Here is a 16,877-nt window from a genome sequence, read left to right on the forward strand (position 1 = left end):
CCTTCATAAAGTCATATTTTTTTTATAAGGATACAATTTTTATGGAATTACGCTTATCACTCATATGAGTGATATATTTCAATTTTAATTTTTTTTTAAATTTTTTTTCTTAAATCTATCTATATATATCATTATAAAAAAAAAGAGAATTATATATATATATATATAATAACTGAGATGTATATGCTTTGTCCCGAGGTCAATACAGAATCTGGCTGATCAAGAAAAGAACAAACAGAATTTTTTTAAAATATGAGCGAATTATATTAATATAAATTACTGGAAAAACATGGCAAGAAAATAATAATAATAATAATAATAATAATAAATCAGAACTCTTGATGGATTAATATGGAGGCTACCTCAACACTTTCATTAACTCTCTCACCATCACAAAGTAATTAAGAAAAAGACATGGAGACTCGAAGTGAACTCCATGAACCCATTTTAGGCTCCTTGCATGAATCTACTGAACATTATGAAGTGAAATCCGAGCTCGAAAAGGTTCTAACCGACACTCAGTTGCCCTACTTCAAGCGACTCCGCATAGCGTCATGGATCGAGTTGAAGCTTCTCTTCCCCCTAGCTGGACCCGCAGTGTTTGTCTACATGATCAACAACTTCATGTCTCAGTCCACCAGAGTATTCGCCGGCCACCTCGGCAATCTTGAACTTGCTGCTGCATCTCTTGGCAATGGAGGCATCCAACTCTTTGCGTATGGCCTCATGGTAAAGACTCTACATTTAGACATTTTCTGTCAAAAAAGGTTCATTTTTTTCCTTATTTTGGTTTGTTTCTTATTGTAGTTAGGAATGGGAAGTGCAGTAGAAACTCTGTGTGGCCAAGCTTATGGTGCCCACAGAAATGAAATGCTAGGCATATATCTTCAAAGAGCAATAGTTGTGCTAACTCTCACTGCTATACCGATGACTGTGATCTATCTATTATCGAAGCCAGCGTTGCTCTTGCTGGGAGAACCAAAAAAGGTGGCATCAGCAGCTGCAGTGTTTGTCTACGGTTTAATACCTCAAATTTTCGCTTATGCTGTGAATTTTCCGATACAAAAATTCCTGCAAGCACAAAGCATAGTGTACCCAAGTGCCATTATATCAGCAGCTACACTTGGGGTTCACTTATTAGTAACTTGGGTGGCATTGTTTAAGCCGGGAATGGGATTGGTTGGTGCATCACTGGCTTTGAGCTTGTCATGGTGGATCATAGTAGTTGCTCAGTTTGTTTATATAGTGAAGAGTGATCGGTGTAAGGAGACATGGACTGGATTTTCTTTACAAGCATTCTCTGGGCTTTGGCCATTTGTTAAATTATCTGCAGGATCAGCAGTGATGCTGTGCTTGGAGACCTGGTACTCTCAGATATTAATTTTGATTGCTGGGCTGCTCGATAACCCTGAGATTGCCTTGGACTCACTTGCTGTATGGTAAGAGAACTGTGGCTTTGTATTAATGGCTGCCAAATCTGGAGGACTAATGACATGGTCTCGTATCCTTATTGCAGTTTGTCTATAAATGGGCTGATGTTCATGGTCTCTGTCGGTTTCAATGCAGCTGCAAGGTTAGCATCTTGGTATATTAATTACAAGGATATATAACTGTTTTCCAATTAATTAAATTAATTATAATTTGTTTTTTGATGTCCTAATTGAACAGTGTCAGAGTTAGCAATGAATTAGGAGCTGGGAATCCAAAGTCAGCAGAATTCTCAGTTTTTATAGTGAATTTAGTTTCCTTCATAATTGCAGTGATAGAAGCAGCTGTTGTGCTTGCTTTACGCCATCTAATCAGCTATGCCTTCACCAGTGGTGAAACTGTGGCTGATGCTGTTGCAGAACTCTCTCCATTTTTGGGTATCACCCTCATACTTAATGGAATTCAACCTGTCTTATCTGGTAATTGATTACTCCTCCTTACTTAATTTATCATGATTTTTTTCAAGTTAATCTTATCAAAATCAAAATCGTCATGATTTAAAGTGTGTTAGCTTTAAGAATTAGCTAATCTTTGTGTAATTATGAAGGAGTTGCTGTTGGGTGTGGATGGCAAGCCTTTGTAGCGTATGTGAACGTGGGATGCTATTATGTGGTTGGAATTCCATTGGGATTTCTTCTTGGATTTAAATTTGATCTTGGAGCTAAGGTGTGGATTTTTCTATTATCTACTTGATTCCTTGTTGACTCAAAGACACAAAAGTTCTTACCTTTTCATCATGCATTTTTGTCTTGCATACATGTGAAACCTAGTCTAATTAAAAATTTTCTTTAACAAATGGCTAATTCTTGGAGTTTTCTAATTAAATATATTATGAGCATAGGGAATATGGTGTGGAATGATAGGAGGGACCTTGATGCAAACAATGATTTTGTTATGGGTGACAATTCGCACTAATTGGAATGAAGAGGTAATTACCATAAATATGCAAAGAACTTTGATGTTTTATGTTCACAAAGAAGAAGCTATGAACAAACAATACTTTGATATTTCAGGTAGAAAAGGCAAGGATGCGTTTGAATTGTTGGGAGAACAATGAACCACAAGAAGCAAAGATCTGAAAATTATCAAAAAGATCAATGACCCGAAAGATTTGATCGATTCGATTTAAAATCAAACCGAATCGAATAAAGAAAAATTAAAATTTTAATATGTCTACGTTATTATTAAATTTTCTATGAAAATAATTTATAAACATGTGAGATTCAACACGTGTGTTAGATATGTGGATTTGACTTTGAGCTGCCGGTGGATATGAGCTGAGGGCCTAACGTGAACCACCCTGTTAATAGAAGTGCTACCCATGACAGAGGAGTTGGAGTGGTGGTGTGGCTTACATGTATTGCATCTTGTAGCTCTTTCACTTATTTATAATAAAATAATATCTGGGATTTTAAACCAATAAGTATTGTTGACTAATGCCAGCTGGATTCCATGGGTTGGCTACCCACTAGCACCCCAGCCAATCACCATGACCACTGCCAGATAAGATCTGAGATTCATCACAGTCACTTACCCACAGATATTTACCCTAAAAATTAGTCCAGGAATGAACACTGTTAGATTAGTGCAGCAAGGAAGGAAACTAAGTACAACTGCTCTTACCTACTGGCAAAAATGAAATCTAAATTCAACTTAATCTAAGGAGTAAACTTCAATATTCCATTTCTTTAAGCAACTATATAGCTTAGCTATGCACAAAAGAAATTTCCAAATATATATATATATATATATATATATTTTAAATTCAAAACAAACATCACATTGCAAAATTAAGAAATGAAAACTTGCAGTTGCAGGGTCAGGCCTTCAAGCCAAGACAGAGGGAAGACTAGCAATGGCCTCTCCATGGCAAAACAAACGTTTCCATTGATTGGCAACTTGCTTATACATCCTAACTCTAGCAGCAGAAACGCTTAAAATCATGCTTTTCCTTAACTTCTTCAATTTCTTCCCAATCTTCACCTTTAATCTACACAATCTGATCCTCAGAAACGATGGCTTTCCTCTGGAATCAGCTTGTTGCAGAGTTTTGTAGATCAAGAACTGAGCTCGTCGATGAATTACATCTTCTGGGTCTTCTTTATCCAGCTTTGAGTAACTATAGGTTGATGATGATGGTCTCCTCATCAATAGGCTCATTTTCTCTGCTGGTGTGAGGAAGAGAAGAGAGCTAGAAAAGATGTAAAAGGTGGAAGTGATAATGAAGACTACACAGTATTTATAAGAAAGAGAAGGCATAGGGTGATGTAGCAGTGCATGTGCACTAATGTTTGGTGAGAAAAATAATGGAAAAATCAAGTCTGAGTTGGCCTTCCATCAAGCCACCTAAGTTTGGTGTACAAGCAAGCTTCCTTGAGTATGAATCGTAGACTATTGAAACCAAGACAACATGTGATTTATTTATTTGTGAGATCTAAAGTCAAATGAAATGGAGAGGCATGCCTTGTATAAAATAGACAAAATTATCGACTGACGTGAAGCATCGTCCAAAAAATAATAATAATAATTTGACACAAATTAAAACTATAAACAAATTTAGAGTCAAACCGATGAGCAGTAAGGAGACAAAGCCGGACCCTCTATTATTGGCTGGCTTGATTTCTTGCCTATTGGTAGGTGTTGCCACCGGTTCTGTCCCAGATGATTTTGATTTAAATTTAGAAAAATTAAGATTGAATTGCAGGTTTTTTCAGTTCCGGCTTTAGTTTTAGTATTAATTCATTTGATGCAGTTGGGTTTGATCTAGTTAAAGTTTAATATTTTTTTTCTAATATTTAAAGAAAAATAATTCAATTTTATCTGTAATCAAACGAATATATTAAAAATACACTCATTTAAAATTAAAATTTGAGGAGGATGGTAGTTCCTACAGACCCTTTTTACCCTTTTATATTTTATTCAATAATTTAAAAATTAAAAAGATAAATAAAATAAAGATGGAAAGCTTCCTTTCTTGAAATTGTATGCTGTAATAAAGTATCTCTTGAAATAAAGCCAGATTATTTATATAAATTGTAAAGCATGTGTTTTGACATCATCAATCTCTAATTTCGTCGGCTAAATAATAAATTTAGTAAACTATAGAGGAATTAAGGTAGAATTGCGTAACCTTCCATCTAAAAAGACATGAAGAGCAATTATTATAATTAATTGATCTAATTAGAGAAAGGTTATGTGATTAGCATTAGCTTATAATTAATTATGAGGCCCAAATCCATTCCCATTTGAAATAATTATTAGGTTAAATTATAAAGAAAATTGCATGCCACATCTCTTTTTCATGATACTACTAATATGTCATCCTTAGCAACATCACATCTTTAATTTTACTCTTACAATAGCTCATCTTTTGCCAATGTGATACCATATTTTATATAAATTTCTATGCACATGAATATAAATTAAAAATAATAGACTGAAACTTTATTCCAAAAATCAGTTGGCACTATAATTTTTCTGTTCTTATATTTTAATATATACTTTTAGATTCGACTCTCAATAACAAATTACCCTTTTTTTTTTAAAGAAACTGAGATTCAAACCATGGTGAAACTCAAATGAAACCCAAATCAAATTAAGGGGTAAAAAAACTAACCAAACATAAGAACCAGGGAGAATCAGATATGAATCATAAGAATTTTGTTCCTTCTTTTTTTTCACTAAGAAGAAAATTCAGCTAAAACAAAGATCCCAAAGATCAGCTAAACCACGGCAAAACACACATAAGACGTTCAGAGCACCATGGAAGCAATTATTCATCAAACCCAGCCTTCATTTCAGGCTCCAGTATGTTACATCTCAGCACTATTAGGATGTCTCAAGTTCCAGCTCCTGTTACTAAAATGTTACATATGATTTCCTATTTTATTTTATTTGGAGGCAGAAACAAAAGGTTACAGATGATTCATGATTCAGTCTGGAACTACAAGGTATACAACTCCTTTTATTGGTGCATTTACAAATTGAACCTTACAAACCTTCTCGAATAGGTAACAACAGAAAGATATGGATCTCAGCAGCATTTTAACCCACTGATCCCTCTAGCTTCAAGCTCATCAGTTGGTTCACCTCGGCACCAAATTCATCAGGAAGTTCATTGAAGACATCCTGACAGAACCCAGAAATCATAGCAGCCATGGCCTTTTCATAGTCGATCCCTCTCTGCTGAAAGTAAAATAGCTGATCTTCACCAATTTTAGATGTGCTGGCTTCATGCTCAACACGAGCTGTGGGGTTCTTCACCTGTTGAACAATGAGATTAGACCATTGTGCAACAAAGTAGAATGCGGCAAATTTCCGAGTTTCTAGACTAGCTAGTCAGACAAGCAACTAAAGTGAAAACGTGAAAAGTCCGCCAGAGAACACCAACATACAATCCTATGATTTAGGTTATAATTGTCTCAAATGTTGAGCAGAAAGTAACAGGACACACTAATTCTGAGTTGTGATCCTAGGTAATTAAGAAATGAAAATATGGCAAATTGACACTAGAAGACATTTTCTGCAGTAACTGCATCACTGTATGATGTCACTTCTAAAAAGAGCAAATTATATTTTCAAGTATACATCAATACATGAAGTAAAGTTTCAATGTGATAACAGTAAGCTTCTCCATCAGTTCACGACACTTCTGTCACATAAGAAAAGCAACTCAATTATAATGGAAAACCTAGCATGCCTCTACTTTAATAACAAGGGAAGTTCTTATCCTGGCTAAACTACCATGCAGAGGTAAGCAGAAGCCAGGGGGAGAGAACTGGAAAAATGCCCAATAGTCCATTACACATGGTAAACTTTAGGCAGCTTATGTCCTACTGTGCTCAAAGACCCAAATGGCCTGCCAGCAGGATAAAGCGCATTGGGCCAGAAGCCCTATCGGACAAAAGCTAAATAGAGGACACTATATACTGATGAAAGACAAACAAGCAGTGGCAATCACAAATGCATATTCAGAAAAAACAATTAGAGAAATGTTAGTCTAGGCTCAAATCATGTTAATTAGAGAAAAACTCACATCCCATAATGATGGGTGATGATTGGAAATCCATATTTATACATTTGCAATTCAATATCATTTTAACTTTATGTCCCCAAAAACTAATCTCTTCAGAATCATGGACTCCTAACAAACTGATTCAATTGCTTGTTCACACATCAAAAGTATACAAATTTTAGTGCCTACATGTGTTTCAAGGAATTGTTCCACAGAGAATCTCACATCAGATGGGAGGGAGAGTATCATCAGTATTATCATAATGGATTCCAAGACAATTGAAATAAATGGGAATAGGAAATACGATGAAAAAAATAATAATAAACAAAAGAAGATATGCATTGTTGTAAAAGCCTAGGCTACTATTTTGAATTACAAAAATTAGAACATGGACAATGCTGTAATTAAGTGACCAGATTTGAGAAATGGTAATTGCATAAACTTCACTAGAGGAGGGAGTCTGGGAGGAGAACTGTGACCAAAAAATTTGGATGACACAGGTTGCATATATCAGGCCCATCATGGGATCTCCTTATTCTCTACCAAGATATATTCGCCAGTTCACTCATTACTCTCCTACTGACTAAACAACTAGATTAAAGAAGACATATAGAGATAACACCTTCTTTTCATTGCTGTTGGAGAGCTAATAGGTTCAGATACTAACATTAAGAAAGTTTAATAGAAGAACAATAAGAAAAATAAAGAAAATTACCTGAATATAAGGATAGGTATTGGCAGCTGCAGTGTCACCGATAAGCATTGAGTCACACTGTGAAGAGTTTCGAGCATTGTCTGCCTTTGACTGAATTTGAACAAGTCCCCTATAACAGTTTCTGGAATTCCCAGCTGAAATACCTTTTGAAATAATTCGACTTCTGGTATTCTTTCCCTTGTGTATCATTTTGGTCCCTGTATCTGCCTGCTGATAGTTATTTGTCAAAGCAACAGAATAGAACTCTCCCACAGTATCATCCCCCTCCAATACAACACTTGGGTACTTCCAAGTAATTGCAGACCCCGTCTCCACCTGAGTCCAAGATATCTTAGACCTATCCCCTGCACAAAGTCCTCGCTTTGTAACAAAATTATAGATCCCACCCTTTCCTTGCTCGTCACCAGCATACCAATTCTGCACCGTGGAGTACTTAATTTCTGCACCCTCAGCACAATACAGCTCAACTACAGCTGCATGAAGCTGGTTTGTGTCGTAAGATGGTGCAGTGCATCCTTCCAAGTACTCCACAAAACTCCTGTCCTCAGCAACAATCAAAGTCCTCTCAAATTGTCCCGTTTCCATGGCATTAATCCTAAAATATGTAGAAATCTGCATTGGGCACTTAGTATCCTTTGGTATATAACAAAATGACCCATCACTAAACACAGCAGAATTCAAAGCTGCATAGTAGTTATCCTCACTAGGCACAACTCTCCCCAAATACTTCCTAACCAAATCTGGATACTTCTTTATAGCCTCAGATATTGAACAAAAAATCACACCAGCCTTTTCTAGAGTCTGCCTATGTGTTGTAGCAATTGAAACACTATCAAGAACTGCATCAACCGCAACATTAGCCAATCTATTCCTTTCATTCAAAGGCACACCAAGTCTATCAAAGTACATAAGAAGTTCTGGATCAGCCTCATCAAGACTATTCAAAGTGGGTTTCTTTTTAGGAGCTGAATAATAACAAATATCTTGAAAATCAATTGGTGGATACATATTATCAGACCATTTAGGCTCCTTCATTTTCAAGAATTTGTCGAAAGCATTTAATCTAAACTCAAGCATCCAATGGGGTTCCTCTTTTAGCGAAGAAATTAACCTGACTGTTTCCTTGGAAAGACCTTTAGGGATCGAAAAGGAGTCAATATCCATATTAAACCCAAATTTCTTGTCGTAGTCGCGATTACGAAGAATTTCCCGAATTTTATCATCAGAACTAGAAATTGAAGTGGAAGCTCTATTACCTGAATCCGTGTCGATGGTCTTGGATTCAAAGCCGACATCAGCGCGGATCTTGACTAGATTTGCCGGTCTGGGGGTTCTGGGGACGGTGGATTTCAAAGGAAAGGGAAAGGGTTTGGATAATTTAGCTGAATCGGAGATAGGTTGGGGAGAAAAGCTAGAAATTCCATTAGCCAGCAGAGAAGCCATGGTTGTGGTTTAGATGGAAGAACAGAGAGGAACAAAAGTGAAAGTGCGTCAAGTCCCGTGTATCCCACACGAGCCATAAATCGGTTTTGGCCACTAAACTATTCATAAGCCGCCAAATTTGAACGGCAGCGATGCAGATTGCAAATGACCCACGAATCGTGGATGGCTCTCCTCTCTCCTCGCTCCTCTCTCCTCTCTCCTCTCTCCTCTCACGCTTCTTCTATCTCTATTTTTTTAAATATATTTTAAATAATTACATAATATTTTCTTTTCTAATTTTAACTTTATTTTTAAATCCTATGACCAATGGGAGGCTTCCACATATACCCTAATGTCCGTCCTTTTTCCCTTGTATGTGTATGCCAGTGTCTAGATTAAGATAATGAAATTGACATTTTATAAAAAAAATAATTTTTTCATTGTAAATTATTTTGTAATTAAATATGTGATCTAATTCCTAATTTTTAAATTAATATTTTTAGAAATGAATTTTCTGATTATATTAATTTTTTGTGTTATTGTTAAAATAATTTTTAATGATTTATTTAATAATAGTTATTTGCAAAATAAAATTTATTTTGTAAATATTCAAATTAAGTTATTATTGGACGTCCCATAAGGTGATATGCAATTTGGAAATCATCGTTAATGGCTTTAGCTTTGAAGTTTATATGAAACCAAAAAGCAAAACGACTAGTTCCATCCTCAATGATTCCAGCAAGCACAGCACTATCACACTTCAAGAACTCCACAAGCTGAAAATTCACATCCTAATAGGAGAAAGAGACAGAATTAACCTATAAAATTATTAACTTTTGTAAGAAGAAAACTAATCAATAAAAATAAAGAAATACATTTTTCTGGTTGAAGAATGCAATTGCGATCTCTGCCATTTTATTATTAAATAATTTTGGTGTAGGCTAGGAATCCTTTACATACTTTTTCCGACCATTTTTCTTCTTTCTCTTATTACGATTCACTCTAAATTTATTTAAAGGATCCAGAAATATAGATTCAAAAATTTTTTAATTCAAAAATTTTCTTATTTAGTGTCTTCCATATGTGCCACAAAATAAGTGAACAAAACTGCATAATAATATCACAATCTGACTCTGTCCTAAATTGATTTCAAATAATGCTTCACTAAATAGGAAAACTCAAAAAATCGACAAATACAAATTTATAGGTACAAGAGCTAAAAAATCATATAGGTCTGGCATGGAGATAAAAAAGAGAGCATGTTTCAGCGTTTCGACATGTATAAAACAAAATGGACACATAGGAGAAGTTTGAATATCACGTAAAACTAAATTATGCATTACAAGAAATACATTATGAAATAAATACTAGATAAAAACTTTAAATTTAGACTGAACTTGAAGATGTCACGTCTTTTGTCAAATCGACTTTGAAATGATAATTGAAGAGGAAGGAAGCGAGATAGAAGTCTAGGTAAAGGATTGTTGAGTAAGATACCTGTAGAATATGATTTAAAGTATATTGTCCGTTCTGCTCAAAGTGTCAAATCAAAGAATTTGAAGTGCCTGCAGAAGTCAGTGGAATAGAGAGAATATCCCTATCATAATACAAAGGAAAAATGTGATGTACTAGACCACTCTGATCCACTAAATTAATATAAAGAGAGCAATGACGCAGCTTAACCATATAAAAGTTAAGCATACCAGAAATTTATGAAACTTACCGAATAAGAGTATTAAAACCATATTTAATACAACCGTTATATGTAAAATGGTTAGATGTTAGAACATTGATCATAATAATTCACCATGATTAATGATTACAGTTTAGTTTACTGATGAATATATAATTGTTATATTGTAAAAAATTTATTCATGGTATAACTATAAGAAATAAAAGAGAAAGAAGACCGAAAGAAGCTTGTGGGTTCATGAATTCTCTATAACTAGTTAGGTTTCACTTTTTCGTTATAACACTATAAAATTTAGATATTCTAGCACCGATAAAAAGAAGAGTAAAAGAGTCGCTATTCTAATGAAATATATTAATATTTAATAAATTTTATTATTAATATTTAAATAAAACATTACTGATGTTATATAATTTCAAAATCATAAAATTAATGTTATATTGGAATTTGACGTATAAAAATGATTTAATCATATTGAATATATTTATTTAATAATAATTTTTTTTTATTTTAGTAGATTAATATAGTAATTCTGCAATTAAATAATACTAATAATTTTATACACATTTAATATTATTTTATAACTCTTAATATTATACTCTATAAAGTATTAAGATCAATTATAAATAATTATTATATTTTATAAAAATATTTTTAATATATAAAAATATTATAAAAGTTAATAGTAAAGGAATGCATATAAAAATATTTAAAATTATAATATTATTCTACTATTAAATCTATCATTTCATTGAATTAATTATTTAATTTATTTATTATTTTTAATAAATTATAAAAAATATACATAAAATATTTAAAATTATTATATTATCGTATTATTAGATGTTATATAAAAATAATGTAATTTAGAAAAAAAAATTAATTAATTAATCTATTGTCTTTAATAAATTATAAATAATCAAGTGATTGCATATAATATTTAATCACAGTATAATTTTATACTATAATTTTAAATAGCAGTCCAATAAAAATAAATTTAATTTTTTATAATTTTAAATATATATTAATTAATTTTTTAATTAATTATTTAAATCATATTATAATTTTATTTTATAATTCTAAATAGCAGTCCAATAAAAAAATTTAATTTTTATAATTTTAATTATTTATATTAATTAATTAACTTATTTATTTATTAATTATTTAATTCAGTACTGTTGTATATATATTTAATAACGGTAAATAAATTTATAATTAGTATTATTTAATTATAATATTATTATAATAATATGTTAAAATCAATAAAATATATTATAGCATTATATTAAATTAATATAATATAAAAATTTGATTATAATACATTAATAATTAAACAATAAAAAAATTAAATCAGTATATGGGTTTTTAGGGTTGGTTGTTAGGATTTTTAGGTAAATTCCCTCCTCTTCTTAATGTGGTAGGCTGTTATATGGGTTTTTAGACTGATTTTTTGAGGTGATTTTTAATTAAAATGTTCCATAATTAAACCACCAAAGGGTCTCCCTAAAAGTTAAAGTTGCAAAATTCACACATTATTTCTTTGGGTGGGCCAAATTGGCTAAGGTGAGTAGCCCATTCTACCACCTCTTCCTTTTCAACTCTAACCCACTTATTCTTAAGATCTAATTGGAAGTTAAAATCCATGGGAAAGCCTGAAGGGAAAATGTCATTTTACCTCTAGTTTCATTCTTATTATTTTATTATTTAATTTAATTTATTATTTACTGCATAAAAATAAATATTTTTAAAAATTTTTAAAATTAATTTCAAATGCATCGGGAAATGTGATTTTTATAATCGAATTCTCGCTATTTTATATATTGATATACACATAATATAAAATTAGAGATCTATAAAAATTATAGAGACTAAAATTTATTATTGTAATCTTCTAATTTTATATTTAAAATTCACAAATAATAATAAAAAACATAACAAATTCATAAAGTACTCCATGCTGTCATTTGCCACTCCTGGGTGCAATGATGTAAGGATTAAAAACCTTGCACCTAAAATAAAAAAAAAAAAATTGTAAGAATAGAAATTCTTCAGAATTGTAGTGAAGTCTAATGCAAAAAAAGCTTAGTTATTTTCAATCAGTATACATTTTTTTTATTTGCATGCTTACTAACATTGAACACACCTTCAGTTGTTCATCGCTTGGATCTGCAACTCCATGAATCACAAATACAAACAAAATGGAAGGTCAAACACTGTGTTATAGGTTTAAACACAATTAAAATGCTAAAACGATACGTACCTCTTTTTTGTTGTGATATTTCATAATTGTGTTTAAGTTTGTTCCATTAAGCATTATGTAATTGGTATTTATTTTGATCTCCTTCAACTTCGGTGTGATCTGGTTTCCATCAGAAGCAGCAAATGTCTTCATTTTAGGGCAAGAGTCCACAGATAACTCTTTTAAGGATGGCCATTTCAAAGGTAAGTTATCCATGCAAAAAGTTTTAAGATTGTAAAGCTTGTACAACCTAATCCTTATTAATTCAGAGAACACCACTTTGTCAATCCTCCTTTCCTCTTCTTCCCTTTCTGCAACAATTGCTTCTAATTCATCACAATCTTCTAATACAAGTTCTTTCAGCTGCTCTAGTCCTTGAGCAATAAAAGCAGGAAATATAACTTTTAATTTCTGGCACCCATTAATGCATACGATTTGTAGCTTGGGCAGATGCAACAGCTCAGTGGGGCCCTTCGATATGTTCTTCATTCCTTTCTCTTCAAGAACTTGGAGTTGCTCGAATTCTTGCTGTGGATTGGGTAAAGTGAAAATATTCAACAATTCTGGACATCTAAAAAAGGTCAAGTATTTGAGCTTCCTCATGGGCAAGGAAGTTCCAGGAGGTAGTTCACCATTGCATAATGCTTTGAAGGTGTCCAAATCCTCAAAACACAGTCCTTCCAGTTCCGGCAACAAAGCATACCTTCCAAGAAACTCTTCACCGTTGATCAAGTAAGCGAAACTAGGACAATTGACAATCACTAGTATCTTCAAAGCATCTAAACCACCTAATAATAAGCAAGGATTGATGTTCTTCAACTCCTCAAGTGAATCTAAATACAGAAAATTTGTTCTCGGCATTAATGGCTTCATACAAACTAGTGATGAAATTGTGATATTACTCCCGCCCCCGAATTCACAAAGACCCAAATAATTAAATCCTTCAACTTGAGATAAAAATGCATTAATCAGCTTTTCTTTTCCTCTAATGCATATCCGGCTTCCCCAATGAATTTTGAATACCTTCAAATCTGGGAACATAAAGCCTTCGGGAATGGTTTGAATCTGAATTGTAAGGGTGGTCAAGCGAGAAAGGGTTTTCAAAACTGTTATGTTCAAGTCATCGAAGGATCGAAAATTATGAAGGAATGGAAAAAGGAAAAATGGGTACTTTGTGCGTCTTCTATAAAGGAGAAATGGGAACGGTGTGGGTCTTAATATATCAAAAGAAAGGAAGTACAATTCTTCTAATCGGGACAGAGTAGACATAGCATTGATTGGAAATATGGAAGAAGAGACGCCATCAAGAGAAGAAAATTCCACATCCAGTAACCTTAGATTAGTCAACTTCCCTATTGTATTGAATGGCTTTCGGAACTCACAATTCTTCAAGCTGAGAATTTCAAGCATCTTCAGCTCCCCAATTGGAGTGGTGTCAATCTTATAATACTGAAGCATCAACGTCCGAAGATTGCTTAATTGACTAAAATCTATTTGCAAGAACCGAAAATATTGTGCTCTATAACTTTTCCTACTATTATCTCTCCGATGAAAAACTTGAAGGGCTTTCATCCCTGTCCAGACCGTTGCTGGCATGTATATCGGCTCCTCCCACAAATGAACTAAACGAGTTTTTCCAATATCTATCAATAATATCTTGAGATTTGGGCTATCCCAAGCATCGGGAAATTGAGAAACCTGATTTTGCATTATTGAGATGCCAGTATAACGCTTCATCTCTTCCATATCTGGCCAATCCTCCAACTTTTTGACACCATCTCTAACAAAATAATCTGATGCCATTGATAAGGCAACATCACGCACGACATCATGCATTTTTACGCAGCCTTCCTCATCACTTCCCAATAATAAACAAGAATCTTTGAGATTTTTTATGATGGAATGAGCACTTCGTCTTGCATCCTCCATTCTCATATCTTCAAATATTTTCAGTCCAAACCCATATCTTACCAGGTCTTCTATAGGGATGTTAAAATCCTCAGGAAATAAACAACATAACTTGAAAACTTTCTTGGCTTTCTCATCTTTCAGGTAAGTATAGCTGAACTGAAGACATCTGTACACATCTTCATCCATCCCTTCAATGGTTTCTGGCTGTGATTTCCTTAGCTCTCTAACTGCCTCTTGCCATTCATCAGGATCTTTGCCTCTCATTGCCCTTCCCACTGTTACAAGAGCTATAGGCAAGCCTCCACATTCTCTGAGAATATCTTTTGCAAAAGAATTCAAAGTCAGAGACTCAATCTCAGCGCCTGCATTCTTTTTAAGCAAGACCCATGATTCTTTTTCAGATAAAATATTAATAGGGATGACCTTTGCAGTCTCACTCCTTGTGTCGACCATAGTGTCACACACTTGTTTACGACGTGTTGTGACAATAATTTTGCAACCTCCATGATCATGGCCAAGTGGAATGCCCACAGTTGCAAGATCGAGTCTAGCCCAAATATCATCCAAGATAATGAGCACTTTGTTCTCTTCCTTCAATCTAGCCAGCAACCGGCTTACTCGATTTTGTTCGTTAACCTCATCTAATTTCAAACCCAACCTCTCTGCTATCTGGTCTTGAATCTTTTTCACATCAATGGTTTGTGATACCACAACCATTGCAATAGTAGGAAACAGCCTGTCTTGTTGAGCCCTTTTAACAACTTGTTTCACCAGGGTAGTTTTACCCACCCCTCCCATTCCGTATATCCCAATGAAGTTGGTTTTGTTGTCTTTCAAGGCCTCCATAATCTCCTCTACTTGTCGTTCTCTGCTTTCGAAAATCACAATATCTTCTTGAGATGGAAACAATAATGGTGGCGGAGGTGCAGGATTGGAAACTCTATCAAACTTGCCTTCATTTTTCTGTTTTTCAATTTCCATTGTTTTCTCTTCTGCTTTCCTGCTTAGCTGATAGCGAGAAGCCAAATTATGAAACCTTACTTTGGAAGCCTTTCCAAGAAGTTTGTTAGCCTCTGATAGAATCCCATCAACCATTGATGTCCAATTCTGAACCTCTTTTCTGATCACCTCACCATTCCTCTTTGCTGCATCAACAGATACCTGCACGTCATCCCTCACTCCTTCAAGTATTTTAACTTGCTCCTGGAGTTTCACAGTGTTACTTCTATAGTGAATAAAATGGCTAATCTGTCTCCCGATTGGCTCAACCAAGAGTTCTCCAATTTTTCCGCGATACAAGTCACAACATCCATGTCTGTGGACTTAACTAGATATAAAAATTAAACAAGTGATGTGAATATCCACGAAAGGTAAAATCATGCTTGACTCTTCATCTTGAGTTTTGAATTCTAAACACGACCACATATATCTATATAAATTTTTTTAGCTAAAATCACTCAATTTTGAGTTATATTTTATTTTTATCACTCACTTTGATTTATTTCAATAAAATTATTTAATTTTAATTTTATTTTAGAAGAAGTTACTTTAATTTATTATATATGTTTTCAGGTTGTCAATCCCTCTATTTATTTTTTCTTTCTTTTCCTAAATCTTTTATATTTAATTAATTACTGATAATAATTTATTAATAGGATTAGTTTATTTTTAATAAACTCTTATTATTAAATTTAATGATCAAAATATATAATATATTTGCTATTTAATATGATTACTTGAATTGGGTTTTGCACTAAATGAAAAAAAAATTGAATTTTGCATTAAAAGAAAAAAATCTCATTATATAAAACAAGAATTTTAAAAAATTAATAATCTTAACTATAATTAACTAGATAATAGTATAATATAAAAAAAACATAAATTTATATATAAGTTTTGGAGGCATAGAATAGACATGGATGCAATAGAACTTTCTGGAATATAATATAAGCATTTTAATTTCGATTATAATATAGTAAGGAATATAAATAATTTAGGCACATGGAATATTTATATATATTAACTGAAAATAATCTTAGAATAAGAGGAGAGGAGGGGGAGTGGATTATGAATGTACCTCTCTTGTTTCTGAACAGCTTAATTAATTCCAACTGGAAATTTAGAAATTTCAAATCAATAAAGAAATACCAAAACTAAGCAAATGTGAGGATTCAAATCAAAACATTACAATTTATAATAAAAAGGATTATTCTTTTCTTAATTATTGGTTTACCATTGCCTTGTTGGAGTGGGAAAACATGTATCATCCTCTCCTTTTTCAAACTCACTATGTAGAATAAAAAAAAAAATTCAATTTAATTATTTAAAATAAAAATTTTATTTTTTTAATTTAAAAAATCATTTTAAAACAAATTGAAATTTTATAAAAAAAATTCAT

The 16,877-nt window shown here is 32.9% G+C and overlaps 4 protein-coding genes across 5 annotated transcripts; 1 reads left to right on the forward strand and 3 right to left on the reverse strand.

Annotated features, from left to right (window-relative positions):
• The first annotated feature begins 349 nt into the window (after positions 1-349).
• LOC110603415 (protein DETOXIFICATION 40) lies at positions 350-2,908 on the forward strand. The gene is made up of 7 exons (XM_021741140.2): positions 350-729; positions 808-1,439; positions 1,517-1,573; positions 1,669-1,907; positions 2,036-2,154; positions 2,330-2,416; positions 2,502-2,908. The coding sequence occupies exons 1-7, from the start codon at positions 415-417 to the stop codon at positions 2,565-2,567; spliced, it is 1,515 nt and encodes a 504-aa protein (XP_021596832.1). The 5' UTR covers positions 350-414; the 3' UTR covers positions 2,568-2,908.
• Positions 2,909-3,245: 337 nt separating this feature from the next.
• On the reverse strand, positions 3,246-3,814 carry LOC122722110. Its single transcript, XM_043951831.1, has one exon. The coding sequence runs from the start codon at positions 3,745-3,747 to the stop codon at positions 3,316-3,318; it is 432 nt and encodes a 143-aa protein (XP_043807766.1). The 5' UTR covers positions 3,748-3,814; the 3' UTR covers positions 3,246-3,315.
• A 1,425-nt stretch (positions 3,815-5,239) lies between these two features.
• Positions 5,240-8,813, reverse strand: LOC110603654 (UPF0051 protein ABCI8, chloroplastic). The gene is made up of 2 exons (XM_021741471.2): positions 7,218-8,813; positions 5,240-5,751 (listed from the first exon to the last, which is right to left on the reverse strand). The coding sequence occupies exons 1-2, from the start codon at positions 8,658-8,660 to the stop codon at positions 5,533-5,535; spliced, it is 1,662 nt and encodes a 553-aa protein (XP_021597163.1). The 5' UTR covers positions 8,661-8,813; the 3' UTR covers positions 5,240-5,532.
• A 3,407-nt stretch (positions 8,814-12,220) lies between these two features.
• On the reverse strand, positions 12,221-16,007 carry LOC110603550 (probable disease resistance protein At5g63020). 2 transcript variants are annotated; one of them, XM_021741303.2, is made up of 3 exons: positions 12,590-16,007; positions 12,473-12,495; positions 12,221-12,338 (listed from the first exon to the last, which is right to left on the reverse strand). In XM_021741303.2, exons 1-2 carry the CDS (start codon positions 15,572-15,574, stop codon positions 12,475-12,477), a joined length of 3,006 nt encoding a protein of 1,001 aa, XP_021596995.1. In that variant the 5' UTR covers positions 15,575-16,007; the 3' UTR covers positions 12,221-12,338; positions 12,473-12,474. The 2 variants fall into 2 exon arrangements, with proteins under 2 accessions (XP_021596995.1, XP_021596996.1); XM_021741304.2 differs by having other exon boundaries at positions 12,462-12,495.
• Between the last annotated feature and the right edge of the window lie 870 nt (positions 16,008-16,877).

This window comes from Manihot esculenta, chromosome 16 (assembly GCF_001659605.2).
Source record: "Manihot esculenta cultivar AM560-2 chromosome 16, M.esculenta_v8, whole genome shotgun sequence".
Lineage (NCBI taxonomy): Eukaryota > Viridiplantae > Streptophyta > Magnoliopsida > Malpighiales > Euphorbiaceae > Manihot > Manihot esculenta.